The 21,576-nt window shown below is 37.4% G+C and overlaps 1 protein-coding gene across 3 annotated transcripts in view; it reads left to right on the top strand.

Moving 5' to 3' along the window:
• LOC110114151 (RCC1 domain-containing protein 1) overlaps positions 1-20,719 on the top strand; it is a 21,031-nt gene extending 312 nt beyond the window's left edge. Inside the window, exons 1-6 of one of the 3 annotated variants that reach the window (XM_028696196.1) lie at positions 4,871-4,900; positions 11,413-11,467; positions 11,589-11,771; positions 11,885-11,975; positions 12,107-12,150; positions 20,289-20,719. In XM_028696196.1, coding sequence (XP_028552029.1) covers positions 4,893-4,900; positions 11,413-11,467; positions 11,589-11,771; positions 11,885-11,975; positions 12,107-12,150; positions 20,289-20,411 — 504 coding nt within the window. In that variant the 5' untranslated portion in view covers positions 4,871-4,892 and the 3' untranslated portion in view covers positions 20,412-20,719. Of the gene's footprint in view, positions 1-4,866; positions 4,901-11,399; positions 11,772-11,884; positions 11,976-12,106; positions 12,151-20,288 lie in introns of those variants that run through there. The other 2 variants (XM_020846928.2, XM_028696195.1) reach the window with 2 other exon arrangements.
• Positions 20,720-21,576: the final 857 nt, after the last annotated feature.

Genomic DNA, 21,576 nt, shown 5'->3' with positions numbered 1-21,576 from the left:
GAGAGAGAGAGAGAGAGAGAGAGAGAGAGAGAGAGAGAGAGAGAGAGAAGTAAGGAGAGAAGGAAAGCTTTACCTGAGCCGACCTCCATTGCCTACGCCCCTATTCCGTCGCCTCTGCTCTCCCCTCCGCTTCTTCCGATCTGCCCTGGGCCCGACACCTTCATCTCCATCGAAGCCGCAAGCCTCCAGATCTCCTCCTCCCGCAAACCTCCGTCCCGAAGCTGCGACCCTTACCCGACCTCTCGGTCGTCCCTATCCCGTCTGGACCAATCTCCTCCTCCCTCTCGAGTTCGCGACTGGATCGATCTCCAGTTGACGTCGCCCCTCCTAGCCGAGCTCTCTAACCCGAGCTCCTCCCTCACCCGACCTCCATACCTGACTCTCCTTAGGTATAGGTTTTATTATTATTATTATTATTATTATTATTGTTATTAAATATAACATTAATGATAATATTAATAATAATAACAATTATTATTATTATTATTTAAAAAATATTTTGCAAAAAAACAAATCTCTTCCTCTCTTGCCTCGACTGGCGTGTTGGGCCGGCAAACCATCTATGCATGCCTTTATTGAGCGTGGTAAGAGGGAAACCGGTGCGACACTTGCGGCGAGGTAAGCGAGTGACCCCTCGGCCCTCAGATTTCCGCTCTCGACGTTGGCGACGAACTAACAAACCCCCTACGCGCTCACGTAGCGTTGCGGGGAGGGAAGCTAGTCCGACGCCTACGACGAGGCAGACAATCGCCTAAAGTCCTATCCTCGACGTTCAAGATGAGCTGGCAAATCCCCTACGCGCTCACGTAGCATTGTGGGGAGGGAAACTAGCCTGAAGCCTACGACGAGGTGGGCAGTCACCTAAAATCCTATCCTCGATGCTTGCGACGAGCCGACAAACCCCCTACGTGCTCACGTAGTGTTGTAGGGAGGGAAACCGGCGCGGCTTTTGCAACGAGATGGGTAAATCCTCGGAGTGCTCATGTAGCGCGAGGGGGATAAAATAATGACAAACAAAAATAAAACACTCTTAAACGCTCACGTAGCGGGCGGGGATAAAAAAAAATATTTGTGATCGCGGTGTCATTTTTGACACCTACCTGAAGCGCTCACGTAGCGTTGAGGGGAAGGTTGCCTCTTGGTTTTTCCCCTAAATGGGGGAGATGCCGGGAGGCTGCCAAAATTTCCACTGAAATCGAGGATTCTGACAAATTTTGGAGAGCTTGAACTTGCAATATTTTGGACAAAATTTGGAACTTAATTTGAACATGAAATTGAGCCTAAGGCAAAGTTACATGAATCCAAATCTAAATTGCACATTGGCTCGAACTCAAATTCAAATGAGCTAAATGTGGTGGACATTGAACTTGAACAAGATTCAGACTACAGGGGACATAGAACATGACTCGAACAAGTTGAACACGCAAGGGAACTTGATTGAACGCAGTGGACTTGTGGATCTAAATCATAACAAAAATTAAATGATTTCTAAAGGTCAAAACTCAAATAAAGTAAAATCAAACTGGGATCAAATTCAAACTAAATTGAGTATTCAATTGAACTTGCAAGGACTTCAGAAGATCCTGAACAAGCACTTAAACAAGTACTTTGAGCTCGAATCAGATTGAATGCAAGGGACCAGTGAACTTGTGTAACTAACTCGGACTCAAGTGCACTCAATCTCAATTTGAAAGTGAAATGAATTGAACTAAGACTTGAACGTGAATGAGGTCTGAACTCAAGAGCAGCACAGGAATCCAAGTATGAACCAGACTTAAACGAGCACTTGAATTCGAACTGTACGACATTAAGCGGGGATTTGTAATCTCGATGAACCTGAGTCTAAGTGAAACTTAACTCGGACTCAAACATATACAAAGGACAAAGCTTGAATCTTGTGCAAGGGAGTTCAAATTACAAGAGCATTCGTACGGTCAAAAGTGACTCAAAGTACATTACAAGACCTCGATGCATGAATTCCTAAAACAATCCCTACAAACGCCTGTTGATTGAAGAAGGCGATACTGGAGATCAATAGTGGAGAACTCGTCCCCTATAAACAAATACAATCACCGAACCACCTGAGATTGGTGAAAGGTGGACGTGATGCAAGGATAATGGTTCTCCTACGAATATTCCCAAGAGGTCGTAGTAAATACAACAGTCCCCACAAAGTCAATGCACCATAATGGTAAGAAGCAACAGACAGTTGTAAGGTGTACGAGTCCTACCCATATGTAGCAGTCAAAGATCCATCCCTGCAAACAAGTGCAAATACATCAGAACGACCACCTGAGATTGGTGAAAGGTGGAGATGATACTAGTGCAAATGGCTCTCCTACGAACATTTTCAAGAGGTCATGGTGGATACAACGGGTCCCTGCAAATGAATATGAGCTGGTTGTGGATAACAACAGTGGATATATCATAGGTATAACAAACCATTGTGGGCACAAGTACAGATATCACCTACGACAACGGTGATTAAGATCTATAAGTACGTAGGGTACAAGGGCAACTCGATGTACGAAAAAGGACACCCCCTTGAAGGAATGGAAGAGATGCTTGAGCAAATTCGAACTAAACTTTATGGTGTTCCAAAGTCCCTTCTTGACCCTACACTCAGGAATAAAACAGTTTTGGTATCTACAAACACCGGAAGTAACAAGTCCACTACACCGATGATCTCAAAAGTTCTTTTTTTTAAATCAGCGGACTTCAAAGTCCAGAAGAAACCCTCCCGGTTGAATAAGAAAGGGGAGTCAACATCAAGATTACTCGCCACCGGATCCGCAATACTCGTACTAGCGGACAGAAGGCGTGTATAAGCTCTTAAATGAAATGTTGTGTGTATTCAGATGGCAATTGCCTGCACAACTAAAATATTTCTAAGTACTACAAATGCACCTTAGTTTGTATAAACATAGGTACACTAAAGGGGTAAATACAATCTCAACTAGCATGGGCCCCGGGGAGCATGTTATTGGTACACACGTGACGCCTAGGGATGCTGCGTGGGTCGATAAGTGAATTCAAGTTCGAACCCGATCCTCCTATACGGATCAATAGGGGTCGACAGGGTTCGAACCTTCGAACAAATACACGGTTGTGGCGACCAGTGTATTTGTTTTAATACATTCATATTAGGCCTTCAAGGCTTATAATCAAGAAAATTCACAAACAAGAGCACAAAACCTACGAAACCTGATCTCCTATCAGCAAATTGATAGGTTCGACAAGATTCAATCAACGAATGGAAATGACCCCATACCCCGATGATGGCCATGTTGAACGATGATCTCAATCGGAGGGGTTCACAAATGTTTTCAAATGCCACCCAAATGTTCATTCAAAATCCAAAACTCCACAAAGTCCAAAACCCAACAAATCTCCAATTCCAGATATTTAAATTCAAAATCATCTATCAATCACTTAAAACAAAATACATCCACCCTCCGCAACAGTTTGTAGGGGTGGATAAGTTAAAATCTACTGCAGCTCACATGGAGCTAATGCCTTGTCGAAAATATCACTAAGATCCATTCTCAAACAATCTCCTGCCAATAAGGACATGGTATGTGTCATATAACCGGCGATTTTGCCGCCAAATGGCACCGCAGGATAAACGGTTATGACCCGGGGCCCTTTGAACCGAGTGATTTTGCCGTCAAATGGAACCACGAAATACTGGTTATGACCAGAGCCAATACGCTCCTTGTTGGCATCAAATCCTTGAGATATGAATCAATAGGATATAATCGATAGGGCATAAAGCTCTCTGTTAGCTAAGGTGGATTCAAATTTGTCCCCTTAGACAAACATTCACCCCAGGTCTACCAGGTACCCTAGGACGAAGCAACCCATGGCTGCCGACAAGGATTTTTTTGTCAGGTTGGTATTTCCTATCACTCCTCTGACTAAGTATACCAGGGACCATGATGGCCCGGGATGACGAAACCATGGGATCTTGATCGGGTCTATCATCCATTCCCCCACCATTCGCTTTAAGTGCAAAATAGTGAAATTTCTAATTTTAAATGTCAAACTTTGAACCTCCAACACACAAATTCTCAAATTCTCCAACCATTCCAAATGTCCAATGCTGCTACTATATGCTAGATGCTATGTATCTCTACATATCTGATTGACGACTAGCCTTAATCGAAAGTTCTCTCTCGTTATCAGGAGGGGTAATTAACTATAGGGGCTTGCGCCTATAGGAAACCAGAACTCAGATCATAAAGTCCTCGCAAAATGAGGGCGAAATCTCTGGGTAGTGTCTTATCTACAAACCCATCTGCCTTCCAAAATTTACCCCGGAACTTAATTCCATTAAAACTCCCCTCGCCAAAGCAAAAAGCACAATTAGCGCGGGCGGAGGCTGGGGCCGAATTTTCGGAGCCCACAATTCTGTAAGATTATGCCTGAATTGACTCACGACATCAACAATGTGTTAGGAAACACTTGTAGATCCCAAGTATTTTCTGTTAATCTTCGGAGAACAACGAGAATTCTCCACAAAAATCCACACTAAATCACGAAAGCAGTAGATAATTTGTATTATTTGATGAAATAGAAACGGAAAATTGCAAGATACAATTGATCTTCAATTTGAGAGGAGGATCAATCTCTCCCAAATCTCTAGACGCCGCTATAGCCCAAAGAAAACCTATAAAATCTCAAATTTCAGCCAAATTCAAGATGCCAGAACCCCAGGAATACTTGAATGGTCTTGTATCTAGACAATGATACATTCCCTAACGTCATTTGCTCCCACTTAAGTTGGAATTCATTTTTGGGTTAATCATGAATTCGTTTTCTAATGTTATTTGCTTACTCCCTTCTTGAATTTGCAGATAGTGGTGCAGTACTTACATTTGGTTGGGGACTTTATGGACAGGTGAGCATAGTTGGTTAGATTATATAGCACTGTGCATTTACAGTTGATTTACAGCTTTGATATTCAGTTTGTCTTCTTCCACAGCAGCTAAATCTATGCTATGGTGTTGCCTGATTCCTATTAAACGTGTTATATCATTCAAACTGTTTGGTTTCCGATGCAAAATATTGAAATTTTGCACCTTGAAATTGAAGTAATAGAAGTCATCTATTGCTTATAACAATGAAAATGGTTATCGTACATTTTAGTTATCATTTGCCACTTGATTATTTGATCATTTAAGATGATTGTTAACCATGATGATTCATAGATTTATTTGGCCATATCTCTAAATGTTTATCTTCTATCCATTTGTAATTTTGTATAGCACGTGTTTGTTTAGCTTCCAATATTTGTATTGGCACATTGCTAAAACAATATTATCTACAGTAACGATTCATTGCATTCACCGCTGCTGTAACCGATAACCTTTTCATTATGAAAATTATTGATTGCCACATCGCTTCCCTTTAGCACCATAGCATTGAGTCAAAACCATAATTTTGTTAGTTGGAGCGCCGTCGCGGCAGTGTTTCCCAGCGCCACAACACTCGTGTGTGTCAAATGCCGCGGCGGTTCCTTTGCCAAAAAAGCTAACGCTTCAAGTTCCAACGTCAGCGCTGCATCGCTAGTCGATTTCTATAAATAGGAGAAGCTGTTAACCATTTTCTTCACTGTGCATTGTAGTGCCACTTTCCCTCTGTTTAGTGCTATTTTTGTAATTTCTTCCTATCCTTGCTCAACTTCATAGCCCCTAAGGCACATGCGAGTAAGAAGAGGGCTTCATCTTTTGACAAAAAAGAGTTTTATTTCAGCTGAGGCAGATGAGTGTTATGCCCAACTTTTTGTCAGTAAGCAACTTATCCCCGAGAGAGTTTCAAAATGTGGGGGGGGGGTATCTTGGGTAATATTGTTAGTAGGTAATGGGAAACACTGAGTGAAGAGCCCATTGCCTGTATAGTTAATGTTGTTGGGGAATTCTTTGCCAACATAAATGAGGCCCAAAACAACAAATGTTTTTTGAGGAGGAAATGGGTTCCATTTGATCATGCTAGCATTAACCAAATTTACAAACGTTGGGACATAGAATTTGATTGCTATTCTCTCTTTGTTCAAACACCCATTGACCCCCAGGAATTACTTAAGAGTTTTGATTGGACCCCATAGTGGAGCTGTGTGGAAGGAGAGAGGGAAATTTAATTAATTTTCTAGCATCTAACCTAAACCAGATTTCAAAAGCTTTGCACTATTTTATTTCTGCCCGATTTTTGCTAAGCAAGAATATTAGTGAGGTGACCAAATAAAGAATGATTTTAAACTATGTTATCCATGTGGGTCACTCTATAGATGTTGAGAAACTAATTTATTCTATCTTGTTGTATATCATTATGGGTTCCACTTCTATGGGTTTAGGTCATCCTTCCTTAGTTAACTCCCTTTGTGTCACTGTTGGTGTTTTAGATGACTCTAGTAAGGTGCTTAAGCACTACGTGAACTTAAGTTGCATTGCGGTGCTTGAATGTGCAACAGTGCAGCATTGCATTTAACATGAATTTTCTCGAGACTGTAGCACTGCATCCTTAAACCTAGATGTTGCAGTGCTTGAAGCATTAATGTTACGATGATCTAAAGCCTAATGTCGTGGCACTAGCTCAGTTTTAGTGCAGATTCAAAATGCTCGAAAAAAAAAATATAATCCTTTAATATAAAATCACAATTAGTAAACTCATGACAAACACACACAATAATTTTCACAATGTACATAAAACATAAAATAACCAAAAACATTTTATACAAACAACACTAGGATTTAACACAATAGGATTGAGTTGCCTTCCAAACAGCGCTAAGTATGTAGTTTTCAGCCAAACTTGCCTAGATTTGTCATTTTGGCTGTCACATCACTACTATTCCTCAACAGATTCATACTTTGTTTTTTCCCTTATTCCTTAGGATTAACTTTAGTGGTGCTGGGTAATATGCCATGTAGTGTACTGCTAAATTAAATTTCTAATTGCCGTAATTGATTCTTTAAATTCCTAATGACAACAACTTGACTATGCAATTGATTTCCCATATGAAGCACTAAATATTTCAAAGGTCTCTTCCTATCTTTATATTGATTAATCTGATTAAAGCCTGGGGGATAATAAGGTCTAGGGTTCACTACAAGCTGTTGAGGGCTATCATTTTCTCTATCTCTTGAGCAATAGAATCACTAGCAGAATTTAAGTTATTCTCATCCAAATGCATAGGTGAACTTTAGGCTATACTAATTCTAAGATTGTCTAACTTAGATATGGCCACTACCTGAGCAGTCAAAATAGTTAAAGCATCCGACTTATAGATATTTGCTACTCTCTTAGGGTTTACCCTATCAGAAGGCCACTAGAAGTTGTTTGTTGTCAGTTCCTCTATCAAAGCATAAGCCTCATTAAAAGGTTTTAACATCAAAGATCCTCCAAATGTTACATCAATTATAGACCTAAGGGATTCTACAAGTCTATTATAAAATGTTTGAATCATCAACCAATCAGACAAAGCATAATGAGAGCACTTTCTAAGTATTTCCTTAAATCTTTCTCAGCTCTCATAAATTGAGTCTCCATCATATTGAAAAAAATGAAATAATATCATTCCTAAACTTCGTTATTTTTAAAGATGAAAAGTACTTTGCTAGAAACTTATGTGTTAACTCATTTTATGTGGTTATAGAGCCTGAAGGCAAAAAAATCAACCACAATTTAGCTTTGTCCTTTTAAAAAAATGAAAACAATTGAAGTCTAGTGGCATTATCACTGACTACATTGTACTTAAACATTGCAAAAATCAAGAAACTAGCTAAATATAAATTTGGCTCCTCAATAAAAGTTCACCCAAACTAAGAATTCTAAACCATTTGGATAATAACAGATTTTAGCTCAAAGTTATTAGCTTGAATAGTATGTCGGTTGATGTTCTGATGGATTCCATCTACTAATGGATTGACTCTCCCTAAGAGGTCTAGGTTGGTCTTGATCTGGATTTGGTTCGATCATATCTAAATCTACAGTCTTTTTAATTTTTTTTATTTTTGTAAGGGCCCTTTCTATTTCTAGGCCAAACAACATATATTCCTTACTAGGTCTACAATGCATACACAAACAAAAAATAATATATGAAAAGAAATTGAAAAATAGATGAAACAACAACTGCAAAAACAATCAAAAGTTCACAATTTCACAATTGATAAATACAAATGCAAATACAACTAACCAATTAAAAATTAAACAATAAAAGCGGGATAAAATAATAAATATGGTACAATTTTTGGGCAATATAAAGGAAATTGCAAAAATTACACCTTTGTGTCTCGGGAACGACGCCAAAGATTTGATGGAGATTTTCTACTACTATATATGCATGCGATATTCCTAGCTACGCACGTGCATTTGCCGATCAAGTAATAAAATGTATGAGAAGAGTATTGATCTCATGAGGACACAAGTGTGCTACAACCGTCCCTAGTATTGCTTACTCAAGCCACAAAATGTATCTACTCTATGAAATAAAGGTGAGTGTTGGAGGAATTGCCCGAAGGATGAGGGCTTATAGGGTGATTTGGAATCAACCCGTACTAGTTTAGATGAAAAGAGACATCCTCCCCAGCGGGACACAGTTGTGGGTGGTCAGTGATTCAAGCCCAACATTAGATTGCTAAAATGTAAAGCCCAACATTGGATAGTTTGAGCACTTCTGAGTGTCCCTCAGTGAGGTGCTACTACTACTGAAAAAATGAAGTAAAAAGTGAAAATAACCAGAATTAAGATGTTTTGGACTGATGATAGTGAATGAACCTATGTTTTCCTAACTAGATTCATCTACAATAGTTGTGAATCAGACCATATGCACCCTCATATCTTTGTCGAGTTTGTAAGGATGTAAAGAAATGTTTTCACCTCTCTACAGTGATTCTATCTCCATAGATCCCATAATCATATTCATCCTATGTCTAAGCATGAAAGTTTTCTATCTCAATCCTCATTATTTCAATATTCCTCCGTCACACTAAATTTTAACTTCATATGTGGCCATTACATAGAATTAAATTAAGCACGTGAGTAATTGAGAACTATCATTCACACACACACTCACACACATATATATAAGTTTATATTAGGAAAAAAAAAGATTATTCACATCATCAGCCCAAAATAAAATAGTTAGTCAACCATAGAATTAATTTGGAACAAAATATTTTTCATCACTTGCTTTCAAGAAAAGATACAAAAAAGAGAATGAAGAAAATATCACCCGGATTTGAGAATCCCACACAGATCCTGCAGATGGACTCTTTCCGGAGTGGTTTCTTCTTCACACTTTTTATCTCCAATCTCTCTTCCACTTCTAAGTGTTGTTTTGCCCACTACATAGATGACCAACCACTCCACTAAACATTTCTCCACACTCTTTTCCGTCCATTTCCTCAAAAGAACAAAAAATTATTTATATTTACTCATATAAACTGACTCAGGCACCACGACGCTCGATAGGGTAGCATTGTGGCGTTACAATGATTAACAAGCGCCTTGGCGCTGTTGACTTTTAGCTGTGGCATTGAGTTGACCCGACCCAACATTTCCCTAGTAAACCATTCTTAATTGCCCTGTCCTGGAGCTGCAAAAGATTGGGCATCGTGGCGCTCAAACACGTCCTTTGGCATTGCGGCGCTCTGGAGGTCGACGCTTCAGCGTTGAATTATTTGCAAAAATGATCGAGAGTAGTGAGTGGAGGCGTTTCTTTTGTGGTGTTGAGGCGCCAATAGCGCTGCGGCCCTGACTGTTTTTTAGCCGGACGTTGAATTAATTTTAATTTTTCTGAGACTTGAGCATTGCGATATCTAGTTCCAGCGTGTCTGGGGTGCTGCAATGCTTGTTCTAACTTTGTAACTTTTTGACTTTTTTCTGAAACATTCCTGCACAACATCAACTAAAACATACATTTTTATTGGAATATAATACAATATAAACTTACATAATTTTCACTTAATAGGTTTCTCCAATTATTTATTTGCTAGTGTTGAAGAATCACATTTTGTGGAAGTGGGAAGAGTTAGCTTCTAGGCTGCGAGAAATATTTCAGAACAAATTTAAGCACAATATCAGGTTTAGGTTGTATGGTCTGACCTATCTTGGTGCTAAGTTGTATTACAATGATATTTAGAGCGTAAGAAAATAGCCATATCAAGCGCACAAAAAATGCATGTTTAAATTCAATGGTACCATGCTAGAGTGCAAAATTTGTACTATGAAGTTCTCTTGCTGGTAGTAAATTTAAGCATCATTTTGACCTAATGAGATTGTGTGGTACGATTGCATGTTGAGTAATAGTGAGCGAGGATCGTGTAGGAGCGGTAGCTTCGGGATACGAAGGAGGGATTCAGTGGAAGGGTTGGGGGATTTGCATGTGGCTCAATTGCATGCTGGAGCAAGTGGGTGGTAGGCGGGCAGGCAAGAGGGGAGGGAAGATGGGATGGATGCTGGAGGTTGCATGAGGTTTATCTGTTGGATTTGGGTTGCATGCAAGCAAGGAAGAGATTGCAAGATCGGCTTTAGCAGGAGGTAGGGGAATGAGGGTAATGTTCTAGGGAGCACCCAAATGACATTCCCTTCTTACCATCTACAAAGTATTTCTATGTGGAGATTTCCCTATGTTAACATGGGCCAACTCAAACAAGTTGTAAAGGTTTCCTAGTGAAATACTTGCTTATGTGCTATACTTTTAAGCTAATATAGTCACTTAGTATTTGATTTGAGAATGTGCACAAGTTCTACTTATGTATGCTCCTTAGATTAGGAAGGAAGGCTACTAGGAAGTTTGTTATGTGATCCTAATCAAATAATTTACATTTGTACTCTTCATCTTTATATAATTAACTTTGTACTTAATTTTGATGATCGGTAATATTTATTTTGACACCTTTCTAACCTGTCCTGCCGAGCACTTGATTTTAAAACATTCTCCAAATTGTTCTCTCATATGAAATATAATAAGGATTAAGATCATTAAAGTTTTGGAGTAATCCCAACATATACATTTCGGTAGCCGATTGATTTAATTTGCTGTGGTAAATCTGAGTCCAACCTTGCTTTTGTACAGTGAGATAATTTGCTGACGGTCATTTTCTTCTCCTTTCAGGAGAATATATTTTGGATAGCACAGTAGCTCTGTGCTGAACTACTTAACTTCTTTTGCTTTTGTCAATTTACTTCCGATCAAATTTAGTATGATGGGTTGATTTCTGCTTTATGACTGCAGAGCATATTGTGAACCTTTAGCTATTTTGTCATCTTGAATATTACTTCTAGATTGACATTGACTATAAGAATAGAGCAAAATAATTTTGATGTACAACCCTTTGAATCATTGATTACTACCTTATGTTGTGTCCTACTCCACCTTAATATTAACTGCTTTCCAGGATTAATATGTAGGTATAGTAGAAAGGATGGAGATAAAGCAAGTATATTGTTGAAGATGAGGTTCCTTGTATCATGGAGATATTGACTTTTAATCCTTCATAATTTTCTCTTAAATCTTGAGGTCACATGGAATGACTAATCATTCAGTTTGCTCTTTTGTAATTTTTACCTGTGTGCTCAATATCCAGTGCGGGAATGGATCTACAGATGATGAACTCAGTCCAAAATGTGTTTCTTCTCTTTTGGGCGTCAGTTTGCTCGGAGTTGCTGCTGGTTTATGGCACACACTGTGTATTTCAGTTGATGGTGGTGTCTATGCATTTGGCGGAAATCAGTTTGGACAGCTAGGAACCGGTCTAGATCAAGCAGAGGTTTGACTTTTAATTTTAAATAGCTAGCCATCGTCGTCAACTGTGCATCATACCTTTTTGGAATGCTGTGAATTGGACTTCATATTGTATCTTATTGTTACTTCTTATTGCAGACACTTCCCAAACTATTGGATGCCCCATCATTAGAGAGTATGAATGCGAAAATTGTTTCCTGTGGTGCTCGCCACAGTGCCATAGTTACAGGTAGTTTTCGAAAATTTAAATTGGAGAGGATTGTGCACTTTGTAAAGAATATGATAAAAGCTTTTGGGTGAATCATTTTAATGTTACATCAATGTATGGCTTTATCACCGACGTTGCATTTTATTTTACAGAGGATAGCAGAGTTTTTTGCTGGGGATGGAACAAATATGGCCAGGTATGAAAGTAATGCAATGTGCTAGTAACTAGAAGTTAACTTATGAATAGTTTAATTGTCTTTATTTTATGTGCTATTCTCCCTCCATCCTTCTCTCTCATGAATATTTTTTTTATTTTAGTAAAAGTAAGTAAAAGTATATTTTCTAAGTGTTGCAGAATTTAAAGTATGGATCGCTCATAATTTTAAAGTGTATTTACTAGTTTTCCTAGATAAGATACATGAAATGGTACACACATGCGTGCGCGCACACACACTTAAAAACTAGTGTTTTTATTGGTTTTCAGATATCTTATTTTTCATATAATCAGATTCATTAATAAAAAAAACTAGTGATGCTTCTAAGGCTCATCAATTTTAAATATTATCTTTATTTCGGTTATCTGATAAATGAGTTGAATTTGAACCTTTTTTTAATGTTAAAAAATTTGAGAATAGTTGATTTTCAGTCTAGTTGAACAAAATTTGGCACATTTATTTTATGCTTTTTTACACTCTTAATATGAATTGTGTAAAATTCCAAACTTCATTGTAGGGTTCTTCCAATAGTTCTTCATTTGGAGAGTCATTTTGTAATATATAATAATCTACTGCTAGATGATTCATCATTACTTTCATTTTGGTTGATCTTACGGATTTACTTGTAATATTAATTTCATTTGCAACTCAATTAAGTGGATCTAGAAGACGCTGATTAAATAGAATAATAATTGATTAAACCTTTTCTTATATGTAATGTCAAATAGACACTCTGATGTCAAACTTTAGCAGGGCATGAAAAGAATTTATAATTAATTACTATATTTCCTTTCTCTTGAGATTAACATATTTGATTCTTTAGCATACTTATAAATGAGAACTTTTTTATGATTTACATTGCCTCTGCGTGGATATAACCTGGCCCTTAGTCAGCATGATCGTAATGAAATATCATAAACCAATATTGGGTCATTGTGCCCTGATGGGGCCCAGAGCCCTACTCAAGTGAGCAAAAATCAATAAATATGATACAAGGCACTTATGAGTCTAGATGATACAATGAATGTGATGCACAAAAGAAATAAAGTTTAATGGATTAAAGGTCCTAATTACATAAGAATCTGCTCTCTTTAGGCGTGCACTAAAAAATTATAATTAATTACACACGAATGGGGAAGGAAGATGAATATGAGACACTTCTCTTTTGAAATCCACCAATTCATACCCTTAAACAACAACAACAATATCAAGCCTTTATCCCACTATGTGGGGTCGGCTAAATGAATCCTTTTTCTCCATTGTGACCTGTTAAATTTAAAATTTCATTTAAATCTAATAAAGGAATGTCATTTCTAATATTTTCTAATCAAGTATTTTTAGATCTACCTCTATCTTTTTTAACATAAGTCAGATCTAATACATCTATTTTCCTGACTGTGACATCGGAAGGCCGCCATTTTATATGACCAAACTATCTAAGACGACTTTCTCTAATCTTATCTTCCACTGGAGCATACCCTCAAACCAAAAAAAAAAAATATAGTTGAAAAGAATCACAATGGGAAGCTATAAATATAATAATTAAATTAACAACCTATAGGAGATATTATATACACAATGTGTAAACTAATATTTGGAGTGTACATGTATTTTACACAATATAACTTATAATTGATTAATTGAATCCTATAAGTGAAACTGTACAAATTAACTTATGTTTAGCCTAAGATATTAACCAAGTGAATGAGTTTATTACTATTAGGTATAATAGAAATTTTTAACTCAATTATATAAGTTATGACAATAATTACACTAGCACAAAAGCTATATAAGTGAAAACACAAATACAAATTATGGTGAAGGTAAGGATAATACCACATGTGAGAGAAATAAATTAATTTGGACAATATTGATTGAATTTACTCCACCTTGTCGTCATCAGTCTATACGAAGGAAAAAGAAGGAAAAAGAGAAAATGAAAATGCAAAAAAATAAAAAAAAGGAAAAAAAAAGGTAGAAAAAGAAGGAAAAAGATAAAAAAAAGGAAAATAAAAAAGGAGTAATAGATTTTTTTTTTCTCAATTTTCGTGACCTCCACCTTGTCGTCATCAGTTTATACGAAGATATAAGTCCTAAACTTTAAAAACCCTGTTTTTGGCATTTGTGTCGAGCCGGAAAATCCCCTATACGTGCTCTTGTAGCACGGTAGGAGGAAACCCGATGCGACACATACAATGACGCGGGTAAGCCCTATACACACTCTTGTAGTGTGGTGGGGAGTCCTTAAGTACCTGTACGCGCTCTTGTAGCGTGGCAGTGAAAACCATTTGTGTTCTTTAAGCAGGTTCTTTGGAGCCTCCATACACGCTCTTGTAGCATAGTGGGATCGAAGATGTACAGCCTCAGTGTCATCCGACACCAACCATACACGCTCTTGTAGCGTGGTGGGATGGTTCAGTTTCCCTTAGTTTCCCCTAAACGGGGAGACGCCGGGAGCTATCGAAATTTTCAATAAATACAAGGGACTTGATATCAAATAAACAAGGACTATACAAAAGATTTGGACTTGAACTTAAAGCTTAAAAAGACATGAGTAAATAATAAAGATTTTGAACTTAAGTAAAATGAAATTGAAATAAGCTCAAACTTGAACTTGATTTGAACACTGATTGAGCATGACTTGAAGCAAGTGACAACAAACTAGACTCAGACTTGAGCTTGATTTGGACAGCAGAGGACCTGTTTTGAACTCAAATGAACAAATACATGAGTCATAAAACTTGAATTTGCTACTTGAACAACAAAGGACTTGAATCAATTTTGGACATCATGGAACCTATGTTGAACTTAAATGGATATTGAATAAATGACATTAAATTTGACTTGGACCAAAGATTAATACTTAATATGGAAATCATGAACCATAGGAGTGACAAAATAAATGATAAATAAATGAATTAAGATTCATGCATAAATTGATTACAAGCTTTGACATAAAATTTCTTTTTGGACAACAACAATTAACTTGTAACAATCATCTCAATTGAAATTAAAATATTGAGGAATATGGTATCAAACTCATCATGCATATAACAAATCCTCTTTGAAGATAAGGAGTTTGCAAGTGGAACTTGTTTGCAAACAAAGAGAAGATTGTGAAGGATATGATTTGGTCACAAAGCCATGGCTTGAAATCTTTGTAGCATGATAGCGGATTAGTAGCATTGGATTTAACTCATCTCCAATATGGGCATTTATAGTTTTATCATAAGTAAAGATAGACAAATGTTGCAAATCATATGAAGACAACAATGATGGATTATGATATATGTATCTATCATTCAAACATGCACATTACCCTCATACAAGCAAAGGTGGAGAATAGGCTGTAGATGCAAGCTCCTACGAGCTACACAAAAGCTCATCATGTGTACAATACACTGTCCACAAGTAAGTATAGAATATGTGCAACAAAGGTGAAAATACACTGTGAATGACAAATGAATGCATTCGAGTAAGAAAAGTGAAGCTGATGGTAATCTTTATGGCAATCATGTAGAAAGATGCAGTAATCCCTTCTACATTTACTTGCGAACACCATGAAGGAGAAAGGTCCTATGAGATCCAAGTAGGGTCTAGATAAGCATAAAAGGATTGTCAAGGAATATAGTTTAGCCAGTAGTCAACATCAAGATTCAAATGAGCACATTGACCTGTATGCAAGAAGCAACGGGAGATTGTCAATGTGAGGAATCTCTTGATCGTACAAGAGTTTGTACGAGTTTCAATGACACTACAAGAGACTCATGCCACAATCAACATATCAGTTGCAACCAAGAGGATTTGACATGCAATGGAAATAACAATGTGATACATCTAGATGTATTCAAGTGAATGTCAACACATAATGCATTGCGCCCACTAGAGTTAATGATTAATATTTGGAAAATATGTTGTTAAAGATTAATGCAAAGTTTAATTAAACTCACAATTACAAATAGGAAACACACATGTTATTTCAATCATCTCGAGGGCTACAACGTTATTTTAGAAATGGATATCTCGCATGATTCTCCCGGATGGCCCGAAGTGCCTTCAATTGTTGTAGTTGTTAGTGCAAGGCAGTGATCGCAGATTTCGAAGTACATGACATCAGTAAGGACGTAGTCATCTAAGTTTGAAATGATTGATTCTTCATTTAAGCAAATAACATAAAATAATGATGATGGCATAATCAAGGAGTTGTTTATTGATTTCTATACAAGTTCTGGGAATAGAAAGCCCGATCAAATTATTATTTTCAAAGATGGAGTGAGTTTTAGTTCAACCGGATTCTGAACATTGAGTTGGATAAGGTTATTGAGACTTGAAAGCTTCTTGATGAACACTGTTCGTGCATCTAACATATCACCTACATGCAAATACAGAGGGGCTATGACAAATACGAGTTCCTACTAGTCATTATAGAAGACCCGTCAAATGTCCAAAATTTTCCAAAAAAATATCAAAATATGAAATATTTAAATTTGAAATAATCTATCAAATCACTTAAAACAAAATTTATCCACTCTCCGCAACATTTTGCCGGGGTGGACAAATCTAAAAATCACTTCAGCTCATAAAGAGCTAATGTCTAGTGGAGAATATCACTAGGATTCATTCTCAAATAGTCTCCTACTAGTAAGGACGTGGCACGTGTCCTCTAACCGGCAGTTTTGCCGACATATGGCACTGCAGGATAAACGGTTGTGACCGAGGCCCTCTGAATAGGGTGGTTTGCCGCCAAATGACACCACTAAATTATGATTATGGCCAGAGCCTGTATGCTCCCTAATGACATCAAATCCTTGAGATATGAATTAATATGATATAATAGATAGGGCACAAAGCCCTCTATTAGCTAAGGTGGATTCATAGTTGTCCCTTTAGGCAAACATTCACCCCAGGTCTACAAGGTACCTTTGGACGAAGCAACCCATGACTGTCGACAAGGATCCTTCTGTCAGGTTGGGTCGACTATCTCCTCTGACTAAGTAGACCAAGGACCATGATGGCTCGGGATGACGGAACCATGTGATCTTTATCGGGTCAATCATTCATTCCCCCACCACCCGTTTTAAGTGCAAGATGGTGAAATTTTCAATTTTAAATATCAAACATTCAAATTCCTAAGCCCATGCTGCTAACATGTATTTCTATGTATATTTATGTATCTGATCGACGACTAGCCTTAATCGAAAGTTCTCTCTCATTACCCTTACCGAGAGGGGTAATTAACTATAGGGGCTTGTGTCTATATGAAACAAGAACTCAGATCTAAAGTCCTCGCAAAATGAGGACGAAATTTTTTGGTAGTGTCTTATCTACAAACCCAATCTACCTTCCCGAAATTTATCTCGGAACTTAATCTATTTAAACTCCTCCGAAAAGCTACGGGGAGGCCGGGGACGAATTTTCGGAGCCCACATCATTATAAAAATCTGCAAATCAATATGTATAAATTTTGGCAATATCCTAATCATGCACATATACTGATTACTATTTGTTGATACATGAGCCCATGTGACTTATGTATGACATTTGTGATTTGATGATAACAAAATTTTTTTGGTGTTATCCAATGGTTTGCTAAGTGTTGTACATGTTTTATAATGGTGCTAGCTAAATTATGTTGATGATGATTTTTGTCCACCAGGCTTGAATGGAGCTTGTGTAGCTTATGGATAAGCTCAAAATGGTGAATTATGATGCTTGAAAGAAGCAAGCTGAATATTCTAACTAATTAGCTTAGTTTGTGTTAGGGGTGTCAATATTTGACATGGCCCAAAAATCCGACCCGAACTCGACTTAAAAAGTCCGGGTTCGGGTCGACCCGATAAAGAAACGAGTCGGGTTCAGGTCCTATCTTTGGACATGTTTATATTTCGGGTCGGGTTCGGGTCAACCCGGCAACCCGAGTTTTACCCGAATTGACCAGTTTAAGTTTGGTCGACCTTCTCCAACCGCGGTCGCAGGAACTGCTCCCGCTCAGTTGTTGTCGCCGACTACCGTCTGTCGTTGCACGCCGAACCACACCACGCCCTTAGCAGGCCTAACCCAAGCCGACGAATGCGGAATGCCCCGCCCGCACTCAGACATCGAATTGTTGGACGACAGTCACAGGCTCACACGACACTCAGCCACTCTCGCTCGTTGCTCGATGCCTCAACCAGTTTCCAGTTGACCTCGACGGCTTGGCCACTAGGGCAAGACGCCGAGACCCACTTGTCGACTCGTGCTTGTCGACGGAACCACAAGCGGCAAGCCCGCACTCGCGAGTTGCGCTGCAGCAATCGACTCGACCTCGATGACAGATCCAGATGGATGACAGAACTTAATTGGGTCCACGAGTCGAGTCGAGTCAACCCGTAACCTGTGGGTCGGGTCCGGTTGAAAATCCCAACCCATTTGTAAAATCGGGTTGGGTTCGGGTCAACCCGTTTATGCCTGGGTCAACTCGGGTTTGACCCGAATCTGACCCGTTGACTCGAATTGACACCCCTAGCTTGTGGGTGTTTGAGTAAATTATTTGATTGAGCATGATTTACATTAAATGTCTCACATATGATAAATACAATAATTGTGATATTGTAATTTTTTAATTAATAAATATTTTAGTTATAAAAATAAACTTATTATAGAATATCTTTAATATTTAGAGCTTAATTATTTATGATTTGAATTATTCTATGAATCCAAATATTATTGGACTTCTCAGCCAATCAGTGAGTCACCGCTGAGCTTTTATGGGGTTAGTGGGTCATTATAAGGTTTAGCTTCAGTCTATATCTACTAAATTTTTGTGCTAAAGACTTTTTTATTTCTGAGTTTCTATAAACTTTATTTGGTCTTCATAAATGGCTTCATGGCTTATTATAAAACCTTATCAAGTTATCATGAATTTATTTTTTTCGCAGGTGTCAATTAATCTTGTATTGTTGGGAATTTTTTGTCCTTTTTAGCCATCCATGAAATGCACATTTGTGCCGCTTACTTTAACTCATGTAACTTCAGAATACTATTACATCTCTTTTATTAAAATGAAGAGATTCCACTCTTATTCTTAAGTCATAAGAGAGAATAATTTCGGCCTGAAGGTTATATATTATCAACAAATAGAGATCAAAGTGTTCATCCTCATCACAATCCTTTGAGTACAATTAGAGAGTATATCTTCTATCAATTGCTTAGTCATAGTTGTTTATTTTCTTTGTGTTATTTGCAAGTCTTTTAATTATTGGTAATAGCTCTAGTAACCATTAATGTGTTAGAGTGATTTGGCAGAAGGTATCCTTTCATGTCTTGCTAAGAGTGTCTTAGAAATGATGCTTATGTCCATAATGAAACCAGTGGAATCCTAGTTCAAATAGGCAACTAGATGTGGATGTAAACCACTTGGGATATTGAATCACTAAATCATCAAATAAGTAATTAAACCATCATTTAATGGACATTTTATCGAGCTCTTAGCAAGCTATTTGTTGAATAATAGTTGAATAATAAACAAGAATGCTCGCGAATATAAATATACGAGTAGGTTAATATTCAAACAAGTTATTTTAAATTTCAAGTCTTAAAATTCTATTTAAACATTTGTTCAATTAGTTGAATAAGCGAATGAAAATGATCCTTCTGTGAACAAGTATTGAGATACTCATTGAGTCTACTGGTTTGCTTATAACCAAATACCTAAGTGGTACAAAGTCCCACCTTAAGGGGCAATATTATAAATAATAGGTTTCAAGTCAGGGTTTTTACCTCCTCGTTCAAAGCTTATGGCGCATACCTCATATGATAAAGTTTCACACGGCAGTCTTCCGATCTTCCGATTTATCTGAAGCACACAAAAGGCCGTCTGAATTGATCAATAAATATTTTGGTTATTAGATTTAGGCTTCGTTTGGTACGACTTTTTTGTTGTTTTTTAAAGCAGCTTCCTAATATAAAACTTTTAATTTTTCTACTAAAATGCTGTTTAAAGAAGCAACAAAAAAGTCATCCCAAATGAAACTTTATTCTGAAAGCTCAGATTGATCAAAACTGTTTAAAACTAAATGTTTTTAAAACTAAAAACTTGATAACATGTTCGAGGAGTTACTGAATAGTCTTCCCTTGTACAGCTTGGCCTTGGTGATTCTATTGACCGGAACATACCCTCTGAGGTCCCAATCGAGAACCTCCGCATCATGAATGTTTCTTGTGGGTGGTGGCATACTCTTGCACTTGCAAAATCTCCTATTTGAAATCAGATTCCAGTTTGCGTGCGCAAATGAAGCAGCAGTTTTGTTAGGTTATTAGGTAGATTTTAAAAGATGCATTTTGTGCAAAGTTGGCCCTGCCCTGCCTGTATGTTTATAATATTTGCATCCATTCTTTTTTTCTTGTATACCTAGTAATGCTGTATCATTTAGCTCTCTTCTATTACATTCTCCCTGCTTCTAGTTAGCCATGTACACAGTGCTGATTATAGATAGGTTCTCAAGATTGCTCTAACCAGAAATTTTCAAATTTATTAGTGAAATTATTGATCAAGCTTCATGTTATTATCAAATTAGTAGTGCAGATAGACACTACTATGCTCACAAGTTTCTGGACTTGTACTAAACACTGGCAAGAGTCTGTTGCAGGAAGTTTCTTCTTTTGCTGTGATGTAGAGTCGGAGTATTTGACCGTTGGTTTATTTCATCAGCAGCTATGGTGTTTCTCGACACCGTTAGGCTTACAGGTGCTGCAAAACTAAAAATGTTGATAGTAACTGTTACGCTTTTCCTAACATGGCAAGGCTTTTTGCAAAATGTGTTATTATATTTGCCAGTAAATATGTGGGGATCATTTCAGTCTGAATTCTTTCATTATTCGAATTTATTGATGCCTAATAATCTTAATTTTTCGCAGGTGTTTTTACCTGTATAAATTGATAAAATATATAAGCTTTTTAAATCTTTTCCCTTACTGGTAATGTGAGTTACCCTTTGCCGTTCAGATTGGCATCTAAACCAATGAATGGTTATGGGGTTTAGTTCATGCATTTTTGCGTGTGTTGTCAGCCTTCTAGAAATGAAGAAAATAATTTCACAAGTTTTTTTTTTGTGTAATTGAGTCTATTTTTGTACAAGTATTGATGTGATGAGAGTTATGTATCCTATTGTGATCACCAGAAGGGCAAATTATTAGGTGCCGACATCGGACAAAGAGAACCATTTGGATTTCTCTGTATTTACAATAAAAGCGCAGTTAAAGCACAGCTGCTACAATAACTGTGCTTTGATTATGCTTTTACTGTAGACAGAGAAATCCAGTATTTGCACCTAATATTTTCTCCACCAAAAGAGGCTGATAATAGTGTTCTTAATACACTCAGGTACATTCACAACATCATTAGATTCAATGAGTTGCTTGCCAATTTTC

The sequence above is a fragment of the Dendrobium catenatum genome, unplaced genomic scaffold (genome assembly GCF_001605985.2).
Source record: "Dendrobium catenatum unplaced genomic scaffold, ASM160598v2 fragScaff_scaffold_716, whole genome shotgun sequence".
NCBI classification, from domain to species: domain Eukaryota; kingdom Viridiplantae; phylum Streptophyta; class Magnoliopsida; order Asparagales; family Orchidaceae; genus Dendrobium; species Dendrobium catenatum.
Note: the sequence above shows the minus strand (reverse complement) of the source record. Positions and strands in the feature narration are given on the sequence as shown.